The sequence below is a fragment of the Lutjanus erythropterus genome, chromosome 3 (genome assembly GCF_056507025.1).
Source record: "Lutjanus erythropterus isolate fLutEry1 chromosome 3, fLutEry1.hap2, whole genome shotgun sequence".
In the NCBI taxonomy this organism is placed as follows: Eukaryota; Metazoa; Chordata; class Actinopteri; order Lutjaniformes; family Lutjanidae; genus Lutjanus; species Lutjanus erythropterus.
The window spans coordinates 38,100,865-38,128,154 of NC_139319.1; the positions used below are offsets into that span (position 1 = coordinate 38,100,865).

The 27,290-nt window shown below is 40.4% G+C and overlaps 1 protein-coding gene across 1 annotated transcript in view; it reads left to right on the forward strand.

Moving 5' to 3' along the window:
* Positions 1-25,809, forward strand: part of LOC146330522 (complement C3-like) — a 65,428-nt gene extending 39,619 nt beyond the window's left edge. Inside the window, exons 25-36 of the mRNA XM_084711518.1 lie at positions 9-130; positions 2,988-3,050; positions 8,772-8,853; positions 9,009-9,057; positions 9,362-9,452; positions 9,575-9,664; positions 11,635-11,737; positions 16,580-16,669; positions 19,662-19,754; positions 19,871-19,954; positions 25,148-25,292; positions 25,524-25,809. Coding sequence (XP_084567644.1) covers positions 9-130; positions 2,988-3,050; positions 8,772-8,853; positions 9,009-9,057; positions 9,362-9,452; positions 9,575-9,664; positions 11,635-11,737; positions 16,580-16,669; positions 19,662-19,754; positions 19,871-19,954; positions 25,148-25,292; positions 25,524-25,665 — 1,154 coding nt within the window. The 3' untranslated portion in view covers positions 25,666-25,809. The remainder of the gene's footprint in view (positions 1-8; positions 131-2,987; positions 3,051-8,771; positions 8,854-9,008; positions 9,058-9,361; positions 9,453-9,574; positions 9,665-11,634; positions 11,738-16,579; positions 16,670-19,661; positions 19,755-19,870; positions 19,955-25,147; positions 25,293-25,523) is intronic.
* Positions 25,810-27,290: the final 1,481 nt, after the last annotated feature.

The following is a 27,290-nucleotide window of genomic DNA, read 5'->3' on the forward strand; positions in this document are numbered from 1 at the left end:
CCACACAGGAAGAGAGCAGACAAGTGGCCAAGACTTTGATTTGAATGTGAAGATCTTGTTGCCAGGCAGGTCAAAACCTGCACTTTTCCATTTCAACAGGGAGAATCACCACGTCACGAGAACACTTAAAGTGAGAAAACACACACACACACACACACACACACACACACACACACACACACACACACACACACACACAGATATTCAAAATCAACTAACTATGACTCCACAGTACAAAAGGCAGACTGCAGATAATCAAAATATTGAGCAAAGGTGACTGTATTGATTGACTGTATATCACAACATCTCCTACCATACTTATGCAGATGACACACAACTCTATATTACAGTGTCACCAGATGACTACAGTCCCCTACATCTGTTAAATAAGTGCATTGATGAAATCAATACATGGATGTGCCAGAATTTCCTACAGCTAAACACAGACAAAACTGAGATAGTTGCTTTTGGCCCTAAAGAACAAAGATCAAAAGTGAGTGCTCACCTTGAATCCATGACACTAAAACCTAAAAATCAAGCCAGAAATCTTGGTGTCATTCTGGACTCAGACCTAAATTTCACCAGTCACATAAAGACAATTACTAAATCAGCCTACTACCACCTTAAAAACATAGCAAGAATTAAAGGATTTCTGTCTGGGGAAGATACAGAAAAACTTGTTCATGCTTTCATTTTCAGCAGGCTGGACTATTGTAACGGTGTCTTCACAGGTCTGAGTAAAAAATCAATCAGACAACTGCAGCTTGTCCAGAACGCTGCTGCCAGAATCCTCACCAACACCAAGAGAGTGGAGCACATTACACCAGTGCTTAAATCACTGCACTGGCTTCCCGTGTGTCAAAGGATAGACTTTAAAATCTTGTTACTAGTTTACAAAGCACTAAATGGTCTCGGGCCTAAATATATCTCTGATTTGCTTATACGTTATGAAGCACCAAGACCCCTCAGATCATCTGGAACAGGTTTACTCAGTGTTCCCAAGATCAGAACCAAACAAGGTGAAGCAGCCTTTAGTTTCTGTGCTCCCCACCTGTGGAACAAACTTCCAGAACACCTGAGGTCAGCTGAAACTGTCGGTTTATTTAAATCAGGTCTTAAAACATTACTGTTTACTGCAGCTTACCAGTGAAGTGGATACGTTACATATTTTTAGGATAATCTGTAGCTATTGTTTTTATATTTGTCTGCTGTCGCTTTTGTTTTATGTTTGCTTCTTTCTTTATATGCATTTCTGTAATGTTTTAAACTATTTATTGTCCTGCTTTTAGCTTTGTTTTTAATTATCTCAAATGCAATTTTAATGCTCTTTTATTGTTTCTAATTTAATGCATTTTCAAGTTCTGTAAAGCACCTTGAATTGCCTTGTGTATGAATGGTGCTATATAAATAAAATTGCCTTGCCTTGCCTTGCCTTGTAAAGATGGACACTGTGTCTCCACTTCCTCCAACTGAAGAAAAATGAAGCCAAAACATTGCAGTAGTGATCAGGACTGGAACAGAGGCATTGAGGTCTGTCCCATACATCAGGATGACTGCTTTTTGTCACATCAAATAACTAATTAAAACATATTTAAAAATTTAAACAAAATTATTTAAAATTTAAACAAATAATAAAAAAAAAAACATTTGAACATATATCGTGTGAGGAAAACTGCCTAAAATGACAAAAACCACCTTTAAGAAAAATTTATTTGATTTTTTTTTTTTTTTGCTCATGCTTACCTGTACCTACACTGTAGTCAGTTACCAGGGGGGCGATCAAGGTGTTTTGGCTTCACATTTTTACTTAAGTTAATGATGAGTATCATCAGCATAACAATGTAACTGTGCATTGGGAACATTTTGAGGCAGGGTTTGAACATGGGTAGTCAAAGACAAGTTCTATCTATATCTACTATCTATAACAGATCAGCCATTCTCAATCACTGGGCCGCGGCTCATTGATGGGTGTCAGTGAGCACCATCTAGTGGTTCCCAGAGACAGCAGTACTGCCAAATGGTTAGATTAAATTTTTTTGTTGCTTTTATATCCAAATGTGTTCAGGATTTCACATAATACAGTGACATATGGATTAGTTTTTAAAAAGAAAAAGTGATGTGGGAGACAACCCTGTGCCTGTAGAAGCTACAAAGCATGCTGTGAGGAAATATGACCCTGAATACATTAAAGCTGGATTCATAATGACAGGCAGTGATGCTGCTGAAAGCACAGTGTGCTGAATTTGTTGTTGGGAGGATGATACTCAGAAATGTTTTAACAACTAGAAGTGGGCCTTCAGCTACAAAAGGTTGAGAACCACTGACTATGGTGACCAGATGAGATTGGGTGAAATTTGAGACAGGGGAGTTTGGAGTGTCAGGAAGATTAAAATCTTTGGAGTAAGTTAGAGTAGCATTCATTATTAATAATGAGGACAATTCTGAGGATGATGTGAAGCACAGTGTCATGTCTATGCCACCACGCAAAGGTTAAAGGTGTGTTAAAGTCATTTTATATCTTTTCAGGATTAAGCTTTAGGGGCCAACAAACAATTTTTCCCACAGCGGCAGCTGCACTCTTCATCATCTGGTTTAAAACACATCAAATGACATCAGCAAGTCATTATTTATGATAGTCTCATCAGTACAATAGATGCTCCCATAACTCAGTTGGCAGAGCATTTGATCCATGTACTGAGGCTGTTGGTCCTCTGCAGCGGTTGCTGGTTCGAGTCCCGCCTGTGGCCCATTTGCTGCATATCATTCCCCCTCTCTCTACCCCCTTTCCTGTCATATCTTCACCTACACCAATTACACATATTTTACAGAAACAGGACCTTTTTATGAGCTAAAAAGCAGGAATTATAGCGTACATAAGTAGTTCAGTGTAACGGTTAATTTTCAGGACAAAAACAACAGGATTTGGGATTCCTCCTCCTGACATCGTGTTTTTTTTTGTGTTCTTTGCATATTTGAAATCTCAACAGGTCAACAATATAAATGAGGATGTAAAAGTGACCGCCAGCGGAAATGGAGAAGCAACGTTGACAGTAAGTGGAACTTTAACACATTTATTGTTCTGTTGAGTTTTGTTGTGTCTTTGTTGACTCCTACATGAAGACAAACTTCATTATACTGTGTATTGTATTGTGTTTTGATGGAAATGACTTTCAGATGTCTTCACATTGCACCAAATTATGCAGTGCTGATGTTGGTCTTCCAGTTTTTTTGTTTGTTTGTTTTTTATTTTAGCTTTTACACAGTAAGACAAATACACAGACAAAAGATGTAAAACACCCAAAATCATTATATAAAATGACAGAAAACATACAGGGGAATCGCAAAGCTCCCAAGGTTGGTCCAAAGATACTAGTGCACAACAGTATTGGCATAATGGGAGACTGTCCGTTCCACCAGAAAGGATGAGGGTGTGACAGACGAAGAAAAAAAACCACCACACACACAGATGGGTGGAGGATTGTCAAAGTATCAGTAAGTCAGGAGGAGGCAAGATTGACAAATAGCACAAGGAACAACGTAGCAGCAAGGCTCATAGGCTGTACAGTTAGGTCTCATCAAGTAGTGCCAGAAACAGCTTCCACACTTTTTAAGAAAAGTTCCGATTGCCAAAACGAATTTGTTCCATCGTAGGAATAGAAATCATTTCATTAAGCCATCTTTTAAATAGGACTGTCAAAGTTAACACATTAACGCATGAGATTAATCTGGAAACAATAACATGTTAAAAAAAAAAATGCACGATTAATCGCATCACATGACTCAGGAAGAGTCTGTCTATGTATACAGGCTGTGGTCTCTGTCGCCACTTGTCACCCGTCCACTGAAATACAGAATCGTCCCGTTTTGAATCAGTGCAGGATGGAGTTAGTCTCGTATTTCCAATACCTGATGAAGAGCCGTCCAGCTCTGCCCGTGATCAGGTAAAACTTGCTGCAATCGGTGAAAACGAGAATGGAAAACACTGTTAAACTCTTGGTTTGACAGTGACAGTCAGACTAGTTGTAACTTGGCAAGTGTTTCCTATGACGGACAGTGGCCTGTCAGATGTACAGCAGCTTCAGGGGGACAAGATTCTCCATTCACATCGAAGTGACCATAGACTGTATGGACGTGACTTGTTTATGAAAGTTGAGGTGTGCAGATGGATACATAGGCATTTATTTAATACACTAATAAAAATTTAGTGCTGATGTGAAAAAATAAATAACTATGATGTGTTATTATTTTTTACCAATCTGTAAAATTACATCCTTAAATTGTAATGGATTAACTGTATTGCATCCTTCAATACTATATAAAAAATACAAGTAATAGTATATATAATATGAAGTATTTTAACTGCGATTAATCGCGATTAATCACAGAGTAGTATTGCGATTAATCAAATTTTTTTAATTGTTTGACTGCCCTACTTTTAAAACATGGGGGTGATGAAGACTTCCAGTTTAGCATTATTAATTTTTTAGCTGCAACCATTCCTGTCCTGAGAGCCTGCTTTTGATGAGAGGGAAGGGCTGCTGTCCTGTCAGAGGAGCCAAATATTGCCAAGTTGCAGACTGGCTGAATGTTTATTTTGTATTGTTTAGAAAACCAATTAAATATGTCACACCAGAAATTACCCAGGACTGGACAGTGCCAAAGTAAGTGTGAAAGTGAGCCCTCAGCACCACTACATCTGTCACATATGGGAGACACAGATTCAAACAGTTTGCTAAGTTTAGTTTTGGAGTAATGCAGTCTATGAATAACTTTAAATTGAATTAGCCTATATCTGGAATTGACAGAACAACTCTGTATACTGGACAGACCCTCCTCCCACAGTTCATCTGATAAGGAGGTACCCAGTTCTTCAGCATAGATGTCTCTGAGATGACTGGTACTTGCTGGAGACATAAATGCAGTGACAAAGCGGGAGATCGAATCTGGGTGTGAGAGAAGTATGTCATAGAAAATTTGGCTCTGTGGTTTGATTGGGAATTCTGTGGTATTTTCCTGTACAAAATGTCTGACTTGTAGGCAGGGGTGGACTGAGGCACAAAATCAGCCTTGGCATTTTTGGCCCAGACTGGCCCACAACATTTTTGGTTGACTGAATCAAGCACTGATTTTTGAACGCAAGGACAAAAACTGACAGAAAGGTCAGATTTTAGGAACAAAAATTCAAAGACATCTTCAGAGACCTATACAAACTTGTTGAAAAGTTGACAAAGGAACTTAACAGCTCAAGACAACCTGATGAGACAGAAGACAGGATGGAATAGAAAGATGCAGGGACGTTGATAAATAATTGAGTCTCATATGATCACACACGTTGTATAAATCTTCATAAAGACATTTGAAGATACTATCTGTATGTATATGCTCTGCTGGGTTGTCTGCTGTATAGCACCACCGTCCACTATGAACTCAATAATACACATTACGTAGAATGATCACACTCCTAACAATGTCAACAAAAACTGAAATGTATAAGCTTTGTAAAAGTAGAAATTATGGCATAGCAGTTGTATTTGACTTCATTAGATTGCACAGGTGTACCTAATGCAGGACAACAACATCCGCAAAAAGCAGAGATGAGATCCTGTGGCCCCCAAACCGGACTCCCTCCGGCCCCTGGCTGTGCCTAGAAATTCTGTACATAAAAATAATGAACAGAACCGGTGACAAAGGGCAGCCCTGCCGGAATCCAACATGCACCGGGAACAGGTCTGACTTATTGCCGGCTGTGTGAACCAAGCTCCTGTTCTGGTCATACAGAGATCGTATAGCCCTTAGCAAAGAGTACCGAACTCCATACTCCCGAAGCGCCTGCCACAGAATACCATGAGGGACACGGTCAAATGCTTTCTCCAAGTCCACAAAACACATGTGGACTGGTTGGGCAAACTCCCATGAACCCTCAAGCACCCTGCGGAGGGTATAGAGCTGGTCCAGTGTTCCACGACCAGGACGAAAACCGCATTGTTCCTCCTGGATCCGAGGTTCGACTGTCGGCCAAATTCTCCTCTCCAATACCCTGGAATAGACTTTACCAGGGAGGCTGAGGAGTGTGATCCCCCTGTAGTTGGTGCACACCCTCCGGTCCCCCTTTTTGAAAAGAGGGACCACCACCCCGGTCTGCCAGTCCAGAAGCACTGTCCCCAACTGCCACGCGATGTTGCAGAGGCGTGTCAAGCAAGACAGCCCTACAACATCCAGACACTTGAGGTACTCAGGTGTCCACCACTGGGTTCAGGGATTGCCACTGTGGCAGGCACCGGAGACCTTACGGCCCCAGCTCCGAATGGCCACATCAACAATGGAGGTGGAGAACATGGTCCATTTGGACTCAATGTCTCTGGCCTCCCTCGTGATCTGGTCAAAGCTCTCCCGGAGGTGAGAGTTGAAGATCCCTCTGACAGAGGGTTCCACCAGATGTTCCCATGAGACTCTCACAATACGTTTGGGCCTGCCAACTCTGTCCAGCTTCCTCCTCCGCCAGCGGATCCAACTCACCACCAGGTGTTGATCAGTTGACAGCTCAGCCCCTAACTTTACCCGAGTGTCCAAGACACACAGCCGAAGGTCAGTTGACACGACTACAAAGTTGATCATTGACTTCCGACCTAGGGCGTCCCTGTGCCACGTGCACTGATGGACACCCTTATGCTTGAACATGGTGGTTGTTATGGACAAACTGTGACTAGCACAGAAGTCCAATAACGGAACACCACTCGGGTTCAGATCGGGGGAGCTGTTCCTCCCAATCATGCCCCTCCAGGTAACACTGTCGCCACCCACGTGGGCGTTGAAGTCTCCAGTCGGAGCACTTTCCAGCCGGGTACTCTACACTGCCATTTGGCCCATAGGCCGAAACAACAGTGAGGCACCTATCCCCGACCCGAAGGCGCAGGGCGACGACCCTCTCCTTCACCGGGGAAAACTCCAACACATGGCGGCTGAGCTGGGGGGCTATAAGCAATCCCACACCAGCCCGCCACCTCTCACCGTGGGCAACTCCAGAGTAGAAAAGACTCCAGCCTCTCTCAAGGAGTTGGGTTCCAGAGCCCCATCTGTGCGTGGAGGTGAGCCCGACTATCTCTAGCTGGTACCGCTCAACCTCCCGCACTAGCTCAGGCTCCTTCCCCCCCAGCGAGGGGACATTCCATGTCACCACAGTGAGATTCCATGTCATGGGATTGGGTCGTTGGGGCCCCTGCCCGCAACCGCCACCAAAACCACATGGTATCGGCCCCTTCTGAACCCTCCTGCGGGTGATGGGCCTATGGGAAGGCGGGCCCACGTCGCTCGTTCAGGCTGAGCCCAGCCGGGTCCTGCAGATATTTTATTATAGCTATATTAAGTAATTCATTATTTTATATGCAGATATACACTCATTACAATATTTGAGACTGACAGCATCAGCATGCAAAAGAGATATGATTGGTAATGGATGTGGTTAGCATAACTCAGTGACTGCCAAACTGCACATAACATGGCACAGCAATAGAAATGTTTGCTCTATTACATTTATAGGCCTATGTAAAGTGACACGTGTAATGTGTTTGCATGCAAAAACAGTGTTTTTGTTTTTGACCTGAGTGTGTATTTAGCTTTCTCTAAGCTAACTTCGCTAGTAGTGCTGCTAACTGCAATACACTCAATTGGTTGTTGTTACAGATTTTTCTTAGAGTTTTTTAAGATTATTTTTTGGGCTTTTACCTTTATTTGGATAGGGACAGCTGAAGATATGACAGGAAAGGGGGAAGAGAGGGGGAATGACATGCAGCAAAATGGGACAGGCAGGAATCAAACTAGTGACCACTGCAGAGGACCAACAGCCTCCGTACATGGGGCAAACGCTCTACCAACTGAGCTATGGGAGCACCTCAGGTGCACCTGGTTCTTAAAGGTGATGAGAGCTGACTTTCTTATTGGTTTAATGCATGCTCGGCCTAAACTACTCCATGAATTAATCAAGGCTCTTGGGCACAGCTGATAGATGTGTCCCACTGTGCGCAGCTGATACAAGGGGCTGGACAGGACAGGATACCCCTGTGCTCCTGGTGCAAGACAGTGTTACATGCCACAGTGTCTGTGTGGTGTTGTACTCTCCTGTGCCCAGGTTCTGCCCCACCCCCCACCCCCTTGCAGGTTGCAGTGATTGGCATCAGGTGCAGTTGCTCTGCAATCAGGACCTGGTGCTTAAAAGCCTGGAGAGTGCAGCCAGTCTGGGCCAGTGGACCATTAGGCTGATGGAGGTCTACATTAAGGCAGACTAGTCCTGCAGGGTCAGGCTAAACTGCTAGTAGTTTGTGTTATGTGATTTGCTAGCTCTCCCAGCTAGTGAAGTCACTCGTTTGTGTATATGTGATCATATACATGTTCAGACACTATTCTTAAAGCTACCAGCAGATGGTGACAGGATGTTTTTTTTTTTCTGTCAGGTTGTTTGTGTGAATACAGTGAATACTGCAGACAGATCAACTGTATCTTTGTTGGAGTCAAAAATATAAAATGTAATTGTTTATTTTTTTCAATTTACAAAATGCAAAGTGAGCGAACAAAAGAAAAATTCAAATAAATCTTTTTTTTTAACTAATGTTACAGACTACAAATTCAAATTTGTCTGGGTGATTGATCCCACATATTTCTGTGGTGTGACAAACTCAGAACACTTGTTGCTTTACCCTATCTGTATATCAATCTGCTGGATAATGGATCCTGACAAATCCTCACTAGTTTCAGATGCACTTTTATTTGTGTGACAGATGGTGTCGCTGTATTACGCTCTGCCTAAAGAAAAGGACAGTGACTGTCAGAAGTTTAACTTGTCAGTGGAGCTCCTCCCAGGTAATTTGATGTCTGTTTCTGTGTGCTGTTGTTTTTTGTTTTAGCAGTCTTTGTATTGCTTGTATTTGTCTGTTTGGTTTGTGTTTTTCTATGTATTTTTCTTTTAATAGAAACATGATTAAACTAAATGCTCATCAAATGTTTTCCTCCTGCAGTGAACATGGATGAAGATGAGAGGATATACAAACTAAAAATAGAGGTTTTGTAAGTATAATGAAGAGCCTTAAAGTAACGTGGTTTTACACAGTCATCGCTACATCCATCTTTTCATTTCTCCCCACTCCATTTTTGATTCATACCCTCTGTGACCCAAATTCAACAAAAGTTAAGAATTTTTGTATATTACTCCTCTCTCCCCTGTAAGCAGTTCTTTTCCATCCTGTCATTCTCCATAATTTAATATTTGAAAACATTTAAAAGCTGTAAGATTGCTTGATTTTAAATTCAGTAGAGAGCTTTGCCGTCCTCTCACCCATACTTTATTTCTAAATGTCCATTTCCTGTACAGGTATAAGGACAGCGACCGTGATGCGACCATGACAGTCTTGGATATTGGCATGTTAACTGGTTTCACTGTTAACACACATGACCTGGACCTAGTAAGAACTTATATGCACAAAAACATACAAACACAGACAGTCTCTAAATCCTAAAACATATGTTGCTTATCCTCACCAGTGACACTGACTTAAATTAAAATTGAATGTGTCTGTGTGTGTAGTTGTCAAAAGGACGAGCCCGCACAATTGCAAGATATGAGATGAACACAGTCCTGTCAGAAAGAGGCTCGCTCATCATCTACCTGGACAAGGCAAGACTTTCTTCCCTTATTTCTTCCCATTATTTTAACAAATTCAATTAAGTTTTATTGACCAGAAAATTTATTGGGGACCTTTAATGCATTTTTCCTTCATATCTGTAATGTTACAGTGTTGGATGCTCTTATTAAATGTGGCCAAAGATGTGTGAGCAAAACGTTCAGGTTTTGGACTGCTCTGAATGCAATGTTTCCAAAGTTTTTTCTACTTTTGAGGACAGGCTGCAAGATGCACATGGAGATGTACAGTCCCTGTGCCAGACCTAGCTCCTTGCCCTTGACAGTTATTACAGTTATTAGTTGAAATACTGAGCATGCAGAAATATTAAACTGAGGGTGCAAATGTGTGTTGGAGATGAGATAACTGCAGTTAGCAGCTGAAGTAACTGACTGCTATTCAGTTTTAAAATTGTGTGCAATAATCGGTCCTTAGAAATGCCCTTTTCATTTTTCCAACCTAAGTCCTGTCTCATTTGTTGTGATAAATGGAAAATTAACCACATTCATTACCCCATAAACTTTTCTCAGAAGCTTTACATAGCCGGCCTCAACTCTGAGCTAACTAGCAGCTAAAAACAAGTAAAACTGTCTGTCCATCAGAAGACTCTCTAATTTAAATAGCTGAATGCTGAGGCAGAACAGCTGGAGGACATCATAGAGAAGACTGGGAAATATTTTTTTAAAATTTAAAATCCTGCTCTCAAACAGTGGCCTTAAAGATGTAAAGAAAAACTGGATAGAGCATTGAACGCTGGTCTCCATTCATTCCTTTGAGAGCTGCTCAGTGGTGCATGAAGCTTCCACATACTGTATCCTCCTATGTGGCCCATACAGCAAGTACAGTAGAGACTTACTTTGGCTGAGCAGCTTATTTCCAGTTTATCTGATTTTAATTGTGCAGCTCTTACAGACTTTCCAAATTTTCGGAATGGCTCAAATCTTGATAATGAAATAAGTCATTTCGCGAGGCCTGTAACACTGAGCCAAAGAGCATCATGTGACATTGTCATTCCTGGGCCGTGCTGGTGGGCAGGTCGTGTCTAGAGGGGAACCCCAGAGCCACAAAAAATCTCACAAGAATGATCATTCTACCCCCAAACCATAATCTCCTGAGATTTTTGCCAATCAAGGGTTCCCTTCTAGACATGACCCAGGAGGATGTCGTTCACTGCAGGAGATGCAGCTCAGTTGTTGTGAGTTTCTATGGTTACGTTGATGGTCTCGCTCTGAAACTTTCTATGGGTTGGAACTTCTGAAGTACAAGTGAGCTTCTCTCATTCTTTCTCTCTTGATCTCTACATTGGGATGTTCCTATAGCTTGTAAACATTTAGTTTGTTCGAGCTCGTCTCTCACTCTTTGTCTCCGGAACTCTGTCTTAATGTGTTGCTATACAGAAGTGTACTTGGTAATCACCATTACTGAAAACTAATTTAGTGATGTAATCGGCAAGGTTCGAGTTACTATCTAATGTAATTGGTGTAGCAATTTCCCCACTGTTCCAACTAGCTGTCACATGTGTCTCAAATTTCTTTCAAATGTGGCAAGTTATAAAATAACATAAGATTTTACTTTGAGTTAATAAGCTTATTGTCACTAATGTTGTGACCATGCTCCTGATATGGTTGATAAGACGAGGCTAAACAGGTTCAATAACCAAAACCACAAAAACCAGGTAGTTTGAGCAAAGTTAATTGTACATGCTAGCTCATTTTAGCTAACATTTATTTGAATAGTAAACTTCGTGGGGTGGTTTTATTCAAATACCTGACTATAATCTGTTGACCAGCCACCAAAGCCGCTTTGTCTCCTGAACGCACGTGTCCTGTAATGTTTGTAAGCAAGACACCTGTCTACTTTGTACATGCATTTCATGACCAAAAACAGCTTTAATTAACCTGTCATTTGTCTCTCTCACACACACACACACACACACTCTGAACCCTTGTTGGACATCTCTCAACAGGTTTCTCACACAGAACCAGAGGAGATCGCTTTTAGGATCCATCAGAGGATGAAAGTGGGCGTCTTGCAACCAGCTGCTGTGTCTGTCTATGAATACTATGACCGTGAGTCTCAGAGACACTTGGAAACACAAATCACATCAGACAGACAATCATACATACAGTCATTCTGATTTGAATGCCTGCAACTTGCTCTGAGCAGTTTGGAATATTCCACAGGTAAACAGGTTAATGGGTAATAGGTGACAGTGTCATGATTGGGTGAGAAATCCTCAAAAGACTCAGTCATTCACAAGCATGTGTGGGGTGAGATTCACCACTGTGTGAAAAACTGTGGCAAATATTCGCACACAGTTTAACAGTATAATGGTTAGGTTGTTACGTTTCTCAACACAAAACTGTTTTAGAGATTTCACCATCAATAATCCGTAATATCATTAAAAGATTTTGAGAATCCAGAGAAATCTCTGCACACAAGGTGCAAGTCCTAAAACATTAAATACCTGTGACTTTTGACCCCTCAGGTGGCACTGCATTAAAAACACACACAAAGGATTCTACATAGGCTCAAACAGTTTGTCACTGCATCTACAAATCTGCAAAATGAAAGTCATATCAACAACATCCAGAAATGCATCAGGGGCTCGAGCTCACCTGAGATGGACGGACACAAAATGGAAAAGTGTACTGTATGCTTGGGTGGTATGAAGGTATTATAACATGGTATTAAGAAATCCCAATGCTATGATTTTCAATACCATCATAAATACAGACGCTCCTCTTTTAATTAAACTGAAGGGGAGATCCTGTACTGTAGTTTCCAGCTTACGCCACCAGGGGTCAGGCTCTGTGCGGCAGCACAGCTGAGCAGACAAACATAGCTTTCATAAGAAGAAGAAACATGACATCTTGGGGATAAAGTTATCTAGCTGATAAGTTAAAAAGAAGAAAAATGCCCCTGCCCCATTTTGGATTCTTTTGGATTTTGTCCAGATGATAAAGGTGAGCTAACAAACACTTCAGACTACTGACTGGTCAGAGTTGTATTTTGTTGTGAGTGTAACTTTAGTGAGTATCACAGAGGGCGAGGGACGGACTAATTACCGTATTTTTTGGACTATAAGTCGCTCCGGAGTATAAGTCGCACCAGTCAAAAAATGCATCATGAAGAAGAAAAAAACATATATAAGTCGCATTTTTTTGGGAAATTTATTTTAACCGTTGTCCATGCTCTGATAGAGAAGCGGTTGCGTTGCATGAAGCGGTAACACCAAGAAGGTAATTCATATTCGTTGCCTTGGCAACTACCAGGGCGTGGAGACGTAGTTGCACCGTTGACAAGCTTCTCCCAGCAGCACGTTATTCACGCACCCATCTGTGAACTTGTTCCTCCAGCTGTGGCCATCTTGCTTTTAGCCTGCGATTAGCTTTCTTTGTTTTCTTCATTGCAGTAAGAGTAACCTCCGCTTTTCGCCAGTCCCTCACAAGTTTCTCGCTCAGTCCAAACTTTCTTTCTGCTGCTCGATTACCGTTTTCGGCTGCATATTTCACTACTTGCAGCTTGTAATCTGCAGAATCTGATTTTCTTTTGGGGGGCATTCGTGTTAATTCTTTCTCAGTTGCCTTTAAATTAATGTTTAAATTAATTTTCAGTGGTACAGGAGTAGCAGATACCAGTAGCTGTCACAAGCCTAGAGTGCCCTCTCGCTGCTGTATGTAATGTTTACTCCTTGGTCATGTCGGTCAGTGTGAAATAACATTTAAGAAGAACATGTGAAATTATATATTTTAATTTATACAAGTCGCACCTGAGTATAAGTTGCAGGACCAGCCAAACTATGAAAAAAAGTGTGACTTATAGTCCGGAAAATACGGTACTGTCTGTGGTGACAGAGTAACAGTGAATGCATGCTGAGTAGAAGGGAAGGTGAGCAGCGAAGCTGTCATTCTGGCAGAATTTGTCCAGAGATGGCGCTGTAAATTTATAGATTAGGTTTGAGTTTGTCAGTGAATAAAGGCTGCATCTTCTCAAAACCAAAGTTGAGATCCTGCGTATACCTGTGTTGTTTCCCATCTCTTCTGCCTACATTGTGGGAGTATTAAGTACAGTGTGGTTGAGCTGTTTTACACAAGTTTAACACAAATAAGTTAAAATATCAGGAGGGTATGAAGAAATGAAAAAATAGATACCACCCAAGCCTAGTGTTCTGTGGTCTGATGAGTCCACATTTCAGATTTCAAAAATATTGGATGTTGTGACCTCTGGGCTAAAGAGTAAATGGACCATTCAGATTGTTACCAGCACCAACTTAAAAAGCTAACAAGCTAGCAAGCTAACATCTGTGATGGTATAGTGGTGTGTTAGTGCCAGTGACATCATGGGTAATTGTCACATCTGCAAAGGACCCATTAACACTGAAAGTGTTAGATTTGTAAGGTGGTGTGTGCTTCACTACTAGGTTGCTGGTGAATTAATGCAATCACCGTGGGGCATTGATAAGAATGTTATCTTTATTGGAAACTTCACGCACTGTGCAGCATTTATATTGTGGATAGCAAGTTTGTTGTGTGGTTCTATAATCATAGAAAATAAAATACATAAAATGAGTATTAATTATATGCGAAGAATTACATACAACACTGCAGCCTTACTCAAGAGGATATACTAATATTGCAAAGAGTATTAGTACTGTGTTCCTTAATACTCTCACCCAATATTGCCAAATCACATGTTAAGCGACATCATAACTGACCAACAATAGCATACAACTAATAAACTGTAACATGCAATGTCTCTTATGTATTGCATTTATGTACTGAACACATAGCAGTTGCCTACAACAATCAGCATTTCACTGCATGATACAGCATTGCTTCACACGGCATTAATTGCTGCGTGCTAACATAGCCACATGATACATATATATGAGCTTAGACCCACGGCTAACCCTGCTAACAACAACATAAGCATGAACCACACAGCACACGTGTAACAACTTTGATTAATATTTACAAAAGGAAAGGACACTTACTTCTTAAAGGACGCACACCGGCTCTCACTGTCAGAATAATGTCGGTCTAACTAAGGCTGTCACTCAACTAAGGTAATTGCTCGCTTGTCATCCTGCGTCTCTCTCTGGAGCAACCGAAAAGGATACAATTAGTGCTGCGACTTCTTGGCTGATTGACAGGTCAAAACCCAATAGGCCTACGCTGTAGGCGGGACTAAGCACATGATAGGCCAGAATATGAGTCTAAGGAATAAACATGCAAACAATACAAAACTTAGACAGAACACATTAGGGGACATGAAAGCTTCACCACAGAAAGATAGAGTTACAGACTCCCACTGAAAATGTGTGGTGCATTATGAAGCGCAAAATACGACTACAGAGACCCCAGACTGTTGAGCGCCTGAAGTCGTATATCAAGCAAGAATAGGGAAGAATTTCTCTTTCAAAACTTTAACAATTTATTTAAAAAAAGTGATGTCTGCTAATGGACAAATAGTCATTAACACACATCAGAGCATGTTAACGGAGCGAGCAGGGAGGGTTGAATGAAGCACAGAACGCTCACACCATGAGTCTGACAAATGCCCAAGTGCCCATTGCACAGACACCCACACTACTTTCTGTCAAAACTCGGCTGATGCAAGCTCGAAAAACGGAGTTCATGAAGTACTTTAAAAAAGTAACAGAGAAGTCACACAGGTGTATTAGCCCTGTAAAACTAACATGGCAATAATGTGATACAAGAAAAACAATGTCAAGACATCATTTCACTTAGTAAAGATTCATTCTGGAATCTAAAAAGATACCTTAAAAAGGTAGAGAGAGCAGCAGAGAGAGAGGTGAGAGAGAGAGAGAGAAAATGGAGAGAATATGGACAGATGTGCTGACTTGATTTGAACAGTTTATGATCATGAATCATGTTCCTCTACAGTTCTGTGGTGTTTTGTTTTGTTTTTTTTTACTTCAAATCCAATTTGTGCACTTTTAAACATTAAATTGCTCCACGCTGATTAATCATAACTACGAAGGAGGAGAGAGAGGCAGCAGAGAGGAGGGAGGGAGTGAGGGGAGCATGTGGGTGAATTGCTGATCGATATAAAGCTTTTTGATGATAAATCCTGATGTTACTGTACAGTTCTGTGATTTATACACTGCAGACTAAAATATCTGTCAGACAGATGTGTGTCTCCTCCATGAAACATCTGTCACTGCGCTATATTATTGTAAATGATGATGAACTGTCCAGATGCTGTCTCTCCCTCCGCATGTCCTCAGCATGTGTAGGTATTCAGTTTGCTGTCTGCTGTTGTCTAAAACATCCTCACTGATGTAAATTGTCAGAGTGACACTGATGTAAATGATCCTGTTGCCTTAATACAAAAACATCCCCCTCAGGGGACAATATTGTATCACCAAAATAAACTATTATTAACAGTAATAGTAGTGAAGAAATAAATAGATACATGTGAATAGCAACCTTTTCCTAAAATACTGCTGGTTCTGTTGTGTTGGAAATTTAAATCTGAAGCCTGAAGTGCACCATAGAAGCTTCAGTTGACACGTGTATACTGAAGGTTTTAGCCTAAAATGGTTGTGGTTTAAAGTAAAGCTGAATTACAATGCAGATTTTTCTTTTCTGGAGAGAGGAATTTGAGCAGAGCAGGATGAAATCTGAGTTGAGTATGGAGTGATAATGAGAGGAGCAGCCTGATGTGGCTTTGAGCAGGGGAGTCAGGGGGTCAAACAGCTCCATGAGTGAGGAGCAGAAATTTCCATTTCACTCACATGCTCTGGTACACATCAGTGTATCATTTGTTTAAGTTTAATTTACACCACATCACCTATAAAATAAGAATAAAATTAAAGGAACATTTTTAAGATATTTGATGTATGTTTGTTGATGTTATTTAAATATCTGTCTTTCCTGTTGCAGAGACACCGTGTGTGAAATTCTACCACCCAGAGAGGAGAAATGGAACCTTAATGAAGATCTGTACAAATAATGAATGCAGATGTGCTGAAGGTAAACAAAATGATGAAAACTCATCAGCAACGTTTGGTTCAAAGATGTAAATCATACCTTGATTTTGCTTCGGGTGTAGTCAGTAGAAGCAGGGGTGGAAGTAACAAATTACATTTAGTCTTGTTAAAGTTACAGAATCATGTTTTTTTGTTTGTTTGTTTTAGATCATTTTATTTTTCATGTTATATTTTGTGTTTATGGAGGAGGAGACACTCTAACTTTTGTCTACAGAAAACCTTTGGGGTTTTGGTCCCAAAATAGGCTGCAATTTTTTGGTCCATACACTCTAAAGAGTGTTGCCATATTCTAATAACATACTGTGAACATCTTATAGAAATATTAGGATACAGTCCACATCTGTCAATCCAGTGAGTACCAACTGGACTACACTTACAACCGAGCTTCATAGACTCATACTGTATATCTTAAAGTTGATATTGTTGTAGTTCTGTGAACACACAAATGTTACCTGTGTGTGCACAGTTCACAGTTGGTGCCCTGATAAGTAAAATGAGAAGCACTACAGTAAGAAAATGTTTAGACTGTCTTTCTGGGGATGTGATGATGAAATTAAAGCACAAATATGAGTGCATGGTCACCCAGAGTTGATCATTTAGATTTCATGCTCCCACTTCACTTCTATTATACCAGAACAGGACAGGTGATTGAAATGCTTTGTCAATGCATCAAATTCAGGCAGATAACCAGACCTTTGTTTTCTAGACGTTTCTAATAATTATTCTGTGACCTTGGCTGGAGCATTCAGAATATCTTAATAAATTAATGTTCATCAGTCAGCTGTCACGCTGCTTCAGTCATGGATCAGTAACCAACACAGTGGCAAGACACTGCTAATAGTGAAGTACCAGGTATCTTTAGGCCTAATATTGTCCGTAAATAACACAACCTGTTGATCTAAGCTAGGTTGAGATTTAGTCAGAGACGACAGTCTGATGCTGCTGGACTGTAAGATTATGACTGAACTCCAGCAGCCTCACACTCAAGCTGACATTAGCGTTCTCTGGAGGCTCAGACATTCTTTCCTCTCCAGGAAGGATGGGGAACCAGAGATTGTGATGGATTTTTGTGTTTGATTTGTTTTACAACCTGCTACACAGCAGCTTTTCAGCACTTTCTTCTCTCCCATTATATGATGTAAGTTTTCTCCCAGGAGCTCAAGCTGGATAGCACATTGCCAGTCTGATGTATTGACCCTTAGCTAAGCCCCAATCATAGAATAGCAACTGTAACTAGGGAGTTGTAGGCCTGCTGTGATCATCCAGCTAACCAACGCTACCTGCAGTAACCTCCAGCCAAATCTGTGGTAGATACCTCTGCATTCATTATGTGGGGGGATTAAGGATGAGGATGTGAGCTGGAGCAGAATTAAAGGTCTAAGACAAGTTAGCTTAGCTCTAACCCCGGCTCTCTTCCTGGAGCGATTGTGGCCCAGCTGATCCAGCTGGGTGACCATATCAAGGCCTGCTTGACCAGCTGTCTGTCCTCGTATCATATACATATGTGTCGTATTTCACCATCTGAGCAATGTTACCAGAGAGCTAGCTTTAGCCTCAGTCTTTTATTAGGAATGTTATATCATGTACAAACTTTACATACATATAACTTTACATGTTTAATATACTTTCTAAAGGTTGTTCTTTTTAAAGTGTGTCAGATGGAAACATTAAAAAGTATGCTGGATTTTTCAGCTGACTCAAGGAGTTCAAACATTAGAATTAGCTTACATTAGCCAGTTACACTGAAATCTGCTTGTTATCATTTAAGCCAATAGAATCCACTGTTGTTTACATCCCTGTAGAATTGAAGACCTCGTTTTCCAAAAGTTACTCCAAGTTTCGATTTTGAATCTGCCACCGTTGACGCTGTAAGCAGCATATGTGCAGTACGAGAATGGAAAGCTTGACCGGCACAATAACAGCAACTATGGAGGGTGGCGCTTGGCGAAACTGTTGAGCTTGAACAGGTGAAATGTGAGTCAGACCCATTAGTAATTAGGATATGGTATTCTGAAGGCCAGTGTTGTCCAGGAAAAATGATGGGATTTGTGCTGTTTGCAAAATGTGATTTGAAATTTCTACTTTTTTCTATGTGAAAAAAAGGGATTGTGCTTAAAGTTTATCAGTCTGAAGTCTTTGGTTTAATACATGAGCATTGATACATTTAGTTTTCAAAATGGGGTATATTTCCACTTTTTGTGTGTACACAAAGGTATGTAACCCAGGGGCCGGTTCCACAAAGGAAGATGTTGGCTGTGGCTTACATATAACAGGTAGTCAGACTTTAGATGCATCTAAATTTATCCATTGCACAAAGCAGTTTAGTTCATGACCATGTTCAGTAAGACTGGTACAATGAATTCAGGGTTAATTAAAACCTTTTTCAACAACAAAAAAAGACAGACTGAGTGACCACAGCCAACCACTCAGCTTCCTTTACACCAGCAGAAAATATGTGTCTTGGAGGAACTCAACAGTTACAAGGAGATTTTACTTAAAAATTACCGGTAAAATAAAAAATCAGATATGGAAAAAAAATGTCAGTGACGGTAAACAGTGTTAATCCCACCGCTTAAAGGTGCATCAAAGATGTTCAAAACAGAAATAAAAATATGGCACAAGATGCCCTCTCCATAACAATGTTAGCAAACCACAAATTATGAGCCATGTTTTTTTTACGTCTTTTTTTGATGTTTCTGATAAGCTGGTGGCATTGATAGTTACCATGGAAATATGGGTCTTAAGCCTGAGTCAGACAAAATTAAGACTAGTCTAACACTACAGACTAATCTAAAATAATGTGAAACTGGCCCCAGGTGTGCCACAGGGATGATTTGCTGTTTTGTGCGTGTTGCGGCAGAGATGGCATGAAGAATGAACAACAGCTACACAAACATGTGAACAGATAAACTTGTGTGCTCGTTCATTTGAGTCATCAGTTGTGTATTTACTTTGTGCCCACTGTGTATTTCCAGACAGCTGTAGCATGCAGAAAAAGGGCAACATCATGAATGATGAGCGCATTGCGGCATCTTGTGAGAGCACACCAACCAACCGAATAGATTTTGGTAAGAGTACTTGTCAGACAGTGAGTGTGTGAGTAAGTATGTGTGTGTGTGTTTGTGAAAGCATGAGAAGAAAAAGCAAGTGAGCTCACGATCTGCGACTTGTTTCCTCCCCACAGTTTACAAAGTCAGACTGGAAAGTTTTGCAGATGCTTTGTCCAGTGACATTTACACAGTGCAGATAGTGGAAGTCATCAAGCAAGGTAGGTTTTAATCTCTCTTCTCTCTTTTGGTGTTTGGTGATCACATATATAAATCATTTGTCATTTGTAAGTGTGATGTCGAGGAATATGTCAGAAACCACTTGAAGCTGCATGTGTGGTTATATTCCTCTTACAGGAAGTTACAACACACACCAGTAGGGGATAAAGGACGTCGGTCAGGATGGTTGGCATTTATCACCTAAATCTTCTAAACAATTTGAACTGTCAGACATTCAGTTTCCCCACAGTATTGTTTCTTAAAGAGGCCTAAAAGCTGAAATGAAAGTAACCAGTTACAACTATTCAAATTACTGTGTTTTGGGGGGTACTGTTATTGACCTTGAGTATTACTGTGAGTCTTTAATTTTAGTGTACTTAAGTATGCCTTGCACTATGTAATCTTCTTAGTCGCTTTTAAAATTATATTTGAGCACAGGGTACAATTTGAATTAATATCTAAACCTTTCATCTCCATTTATGTTGCCAATAAGGCTATCCCAGACAGGCCAATGAAAACCATAACATACGGACAAAAAGACAAAAACAACATAAAAGGCTGCAGCAGGCACAGGTTTAGAGAGGTGACAGGAGTAGGGAGTAATTCAGACTGAACATTTGGAGAAACAGAAACCCCTTTTTACTGAATGTCTGCTACAGATAATGCATCAACGGTTAAAAAGTAACTAATACTCTAAGTAGGTTTTCAGAAGAATGCTTTTTACTTTTACTTGAGTAATGCCAGTGGTGTTAATTGTAATGGACAGGTGTGGGAATCTCTGGGTACTTCACAATTCAATTTGGATTCAGAGGGCTATGATTCAATGATAGAAAGATTTTTCATGTGTCAAAATTTGAAGCTTTTAATTCAGGAGGTGCCGATAGATTGTATTTATTTGCAGCTGCTCACATTCAGTCATCGTCACCAAAACTCAAAAAGTAGCTGTGTTTAAAAGTAAACATGACGCATATGTTACATGTAGGGTTGGGAATCTTTTTGTCCAATTTGATCATCTGCCCATCATCCATCTTTTTCATGTTTGACTTCCAGTTGCATTAATGTGGGATCACAATTACACACTTTATCATCAGCACGGCAGTTTTAACAACTCTTCACCTGTTAATGAGGGAAAGTATCTGTGCACTTGTATTTACTTGTCACTAAATGAATTTCATAAATATAGGATATACATGTCTGATCAACTATACAGTTGCCTCCTGAGCAGATTTAATGATCAGCAGAATGATTAATTAGCAGTTCAGCTTTTGAAATTGTGCTACAATTGCATCTTCTATCATAAAATCCTGTGTTTGGTTGCTTTCACACCGCACCAAAGTCCGTTTGGAACTGTACTGGGACCCACCTTTTCAGGAGGACTCAGTCCAGTTCTTTGGTCCATACCAGGGTTTGATTGACAGCTAAATGGGCAAATGAACCACGGTCTGTTTGAACCGGACTAAACAAGACACATATGAAAACACCCTAAATGATACAATATGATATGATACAATATACTTTATTGCCCCCATAGGGAAATTTGTTTTGGATTCAAATACTGCACACAACATGCCTCCACAGTGGGATAAACAAACGACATAATAAATAAATTGCACATAATCCACATTGCACATTGCAAGATATTGCACATACCCTGTGGTAAAACAACCACCATGAAACTATTGCACAATCCCTGCAGCCTCAAACAGCACTATTTAAAAGTTTAATGGAGGTAGGAACAAATTAATTTTTAAATCGGTTAAGTTTACAGCGGGGAACTCTGTATTGTCTGCCAGAGGGCAAGAGCTCATATTCTACATGCAGGATATGTGATGGGTTGGTCAATATCCTCTGAGCCTGCCAAAGAACAGACTGCTTATAAATTGAGTGGAGGGGCTCGTACTCGTTTCTACCTCATGGCTGTGTGTACCAGACGGGCCAGCTTAGATTTTAGTTGTACAGTTAGGTTTCCAAACCATGCTCACATGCCATATCTGACCACACTTTCCAATACAGCCTGAGAGAATAAAAACATAATCTTCTGGTCCACACCTTACACTCTGAGTCTACATAAAAAGTAAAGTCTCTGCTGTAGACGACATAACACATTTTCCACATGAGCTTTAAAACTGAGGATAGCGTGTCGTCTGAAAATTTAAAAACAAAGTTCCCAGGGTGGCTGTTTGTGCATTTATTTGTGTACAGTGTAAAAAGGACTGGAGAGCTGACACAACCCTGCAGGGCTCCTGTACTGATGGATCTGGGCTCAGAAAGGATGTTGTTGATTCTGACCTGCTGACTTCAATTGTTTAAAAAGGAGAAATACAATTTAATTAAAATCAATAATATCAGTTTTTGAATGAGAAGATGAGGCTGTAGTGTATTAAAAGCTGAACTAAAATCAACAAATAAAATCTGTGCATAGGCTTTGGGGTCTTCCAAGTGCTTAACAGTGAGGTGGGTGATGCTGTTAATGGCATCATCTGTACCCCTGCCCTGCCTGTAAGCAAATTGGAGTGGGTCAAGTGACGAGTTGACCTCTGCCTTGAGCGGAGACGCCATGTATTTTTCAAAGCAGTTTCTTAGCAACTGGAATTATGACTGATTTTTTCCAGTTAGCAGGTACAGTGTGTAAATCCACAGACTGCTGGAAAATGAGACACCACGCTGGGGTGAGTTCTTCTGCACATGCCTTTAAGAGCAGTGCAGAGATACTGTCTGGGCCTGTGGATTTTTTTAGTACACACGTTTAAAAATTGACTGAATCCTGTGTGGGTCAACAACAGTCCCACAGCATGAATCAGTTGAAATTGTATCTAATGCACTATTGCATTCCTCAGAAAAATAAAATTTTTCAAACCTGAGTATCACTCCCTCCAGGAAATAGACAACACCGTAGTTCTTCTGTTACTGATGGATTTATTCATCTGAACTCCACTTCAGTCAACATCATGGTCATCAATCCACCGTCGAACTGTTTAAATACATGACAGTGTGCAAAATAAACACATTCAAGTTGCACACAAATTGACAACAAATATGCACAACAAACATAACACAGAAATAAAAATACCTCGCTGGCTGCACACAACCAAAGAGGGAATGAGTCCGCTTGAACAAAATATCTCCAAAAAAAAGGTGGGCGATGTAATGTCTCTTTTAAACTTTTAGGCAGAGCTTAATGCCTTTCTTCTGCTGCACATGTTTTTTGGAGGAGAGGTGCAATAACTTAAAGTGTCCCCCGTGCAATGTGGCACTGTCCATGGTTCCTATGTGGTGTAACTTACCAAACGAATCAATATTCATAAAATTAAATCATGTAAAAATATACATATAAACAAAACACATAAAATAATGACAAATAATATTTATGGCAGTCAAGCTGAGAAAAAAATCATTTAGTTCATTTCCTTTCCTCAGATCATCATCAGTAATGAGGCACGTCTTGGTTGTGTTCATGTTAGTTATTGCCTTTGTAGAGTCCCACAGCTTTTTAGAGTCCATTGTCCTAAAAGTCTGTTCTAACATATCCTTATGATGCTTCTTGGCATCCCTTAGCATCTGGTTGAGTTCCTTTTGCACTTCCTTCACCCCTGCTCTGTCATTATTCTTAAAAGCTATCTTTTTCCTGTTAATACAGTCCTTCACATGTTTAGTTATATAAGGCTTATTGTTGGGATAAACTATGATGTCCTTTTTGGTGCCCACACTGTCCACACAAAACTGTATGTAGTCTGTTATTGTTTCAGTGGCCACATCAATTTCCAGATTGCGAAATGTATCCCAATTTGTGCAGAGAAATGCTCATTTGAGTGTCTCTATACTGTCTCTGTCCCACACAGTCACCGTCTTGGTTTGTGTTTTACTTCATTTAAGGACAGTCTTCTAGACTGGGATTAACTGGACTGTATTATGGTCAGAATTTGACAGAGGAGGCTTTGGTTTTGCTGTGTACGCATTTTTGATGTTACCGTTTATCTAAAAATCTATTGTCCTGCGTGACGCAAGTTATATCTTGTTCAAATCCGGGGAGTGAGAGTTCCAGTCTACAGTGGTTGAAGTCCTCCAAAATAAAGACTGGGGCTCCAGGTGTACGTTGCAGTTGCTGGTGAACACAGTCTGCTATTTGGGTCACGGTTCTAGCTGCATTTCCACTGGGGGGAACATACACTGCACAGATTATAATATTCCCGCGCTCCCTCAGAAGATAGAAGGGTCTGAGTGAAACACACAGCAGCTCCACGTCAGCTGTGCATACTGTCTCCCTCACGGTGCAGTTCCTACACCAGCTGTCATTCACAAACAGACAGATTGCGCCTGCTTCTTGCCGGTTGTACTTTCACAACCTTGGGGAGATCAACAGGTGGAGTCGTTCCCGTGGACCGGAGACAAAACGGTGTGTCTCTAGTGTAACACAGCGGCAGCTTCGCTTATGTGCGAGGAATTGTTTGACATGTTGGGGAGTAGTTCACAAATAAACAGTGCTAGATGGAGTCCTCGTGCAAAGGTCGCCATGGTGTTTTAATCCACGTCCAATTGTTGCAGTCACACAACACAGACCCATAAAAGTACGACAATAAAAACCATTAAAACATTAAAAGACAAGAGGCAGCAGCACGAGTCCGGGTCACCAGCAGAGCAGCGCCACCAGAATGTTTTTCTCTTTTCTAAATTTTAAGGGCACTTTGTATCTGAGTGGCATTTCCATTCATACAGAACAATTCTTGGCCCTTTAAAGGAAAAAATCAGCATTTTGGAAGATTAATACCCCTCACATATCAATACGCTTAATATGAATATGAAGCTAGCAACTTCTAGTCAGGAAACTTAGCTTGCATTGTCAGACAGCCAGTGAATACTACAGGAGGTTACTGTTCCTGCCCAAAATCTACTCCAGTACTCAACCCCCACATGAAATAGCAAAGTGTCCTTTCCACTTAATTTTTCAAACGGAAATTAGAGGTGCCAGTAAGTGTGATTTGGCTACCTTTGGACAGAGCCATGTTAATTGTTACCACTTGATACTAAGCTATGTTAGCTGCCTGCAGCCTCATATTGATTAAATGTTGAACTATTCCTTTAAGTGTGATTCCATTGGGAAAATGTGATAATACAACGGCAAAGTTTTGTACTTTGACTTTAGGTATGCATTTAATCCTTACATGCCCTCTCTCTCCTCTGCTTCATTTTATTTACAGTAAGTTATGATGTGGGTCCTCAGGGTAAAGCGCGTGCGTTCCTCAGTTATCAACACTGCAGGGAGTCTTTGGATCTGAGAATAGGTAAAACCTACCTCATCATGGGCGCATCGAAAGATATTCACAGAGATGACCAAAGTGGAACGTAAGTTTGTTCTGTGAGTGAATAAGTGTGTGTGAGGTGTGTGCACCCTGATCATAACACTGTCTGCATCTAAACAGTTTGACGGTTTTACTGCTTTTTAAATCACGTTTGCCTTTCTTGTACTTTAGTTTAAGTGTTACTGTTACTAGTGAGAGAGTAATTAAATGTACAGTTTTTGTCATGTTCCAGCATGTGAAAGACCCAATGCATTTTACACTTTGTTCTCCTCAGGTATCAGTATGTGCTTGGTGAGAGAACGTGGATTGAGTACTGGCCCACAGACGCTGAGTGCCAAACTGATAAACACAGACATACCTGTTTGGGCCTTGAAGACATGGTCCAGACACTAGAAATCTATGGATGTCCGCAGTAATGAAACTCAAGAAAACAAAATATTCTTTTCAAATGAGTTTTATTTTGCATTACTCTTATTATGTAAGACTTTTCCTGCTATGAGATATCACGGCTCTAAAAGTTACAATGTTACACTGCATTGATTAAAATATAATGGTCTTAATCTCATTGTCTTTGTCCTATATACATTACTTTTGGTTTATGTGGGAAGACAAATAGTGATCACTGTTATGTCAATGACTCTTTAATGATGATTTTCAGTTCAACTAGAAGTTGTAGTTTAATAAAGTTTGATAATATTGAGATCAGTGGAGTGATAGACGGAAGCTCAACGCCTGAAATCTGTTCCAAATTAGAATATATGACGGCTTATATAGATCAATTAATGCAACCGCAGCAGTAATAAAGGGAGCATTTTTAGCTGCTATAAAACTACTGCAGAATAGAAAATTAAAGTATGCAGGTGAATTGCTGTGAATTTTATGACTAAATCTGTTTAGACAGAAAATTGTATCAAAAAATTATATTTAAAAAATCACAAATCCAAACTTTTTTTTTTCTTTTATGATGCAAACAAAACATGATATAAAGACACGTTTTCTATACGTCTACCTTAAAGTCTAAAATGTATCGAAATCTTTTGTCAGTTATTATTTATCTTTAGAAAATATGACATAGGTTTTAATCTATGAAGAAGCATATTGTCTGCATTGACTGAAACCTCATACACTTTTACAAAATGATTCCTTGGATATGCAAATGACTTCATATTGCTGTGGCTTTATTACACCAGAGAAATGAGAGTGAGCACAATAGCATCAGCAAACTCTAGTTTGTTTATCTTTCCCTACAGAAATCATATTTATTTAACTTCGTTTCACTCCATATTCCTCCCCTTCTCACCCACACCCCCACTGCAGTGGGTCTGAGTGAATAAACTAACCTTCAATATGATGCAAATCATACAGCTTCTTAAACTGTTGTTGTTAATATAGTGTTTATACTTTCAAGACAAAAAATGTTGTAATATCTTGGAGTTTGTGTTTCATGTGTGTATAAATTCTATTCACTGCATTTCCATGGTAACGGAGACCTCCGCCAATCACAGACCTCACTTTTTCGCTTTAGAATTGTGGGTAGTGTAGTGTTTCTCCATAACATCGCAAATGCCTTTTTCAAAGCTGCAGTAGGTAGAAATCCTAAACACGGAAACATCTGAGTTAGATTTTCTCTGTCCTGAGCTCCTCCTTCCAGACGAGCAGCATGTGCTTCATGCACACATGCAACAGTTTACAGAGGCAAAAGTGAGCAAACACGGACCAACAGACATCAACTGTGTGTAAAAATGCTGATACCTGACAGTACAAAACAGCAACAGAGGAGAGAAGCTACATTTCAAAACAACAATTCAGTGTGAAGATACAGAAGCACTGAGAGCAGAATATGAAGAGATTTTTAAAAACATCTTTCTCTCTGCTCTCCTGCACACATGAGCTCAGTATCACAGCACACGCTTGTTGGAGGGGGAGAAAGTGAGGCTCGCCACAGTTTGGCCGCGGTCTGTGAGACGTGACCGCAGTCTGCTTGGAGGCAAGATGGGCTCGCTTTGTCCCACTCCAGAATCACTCAATCTTGGGTGCAGCT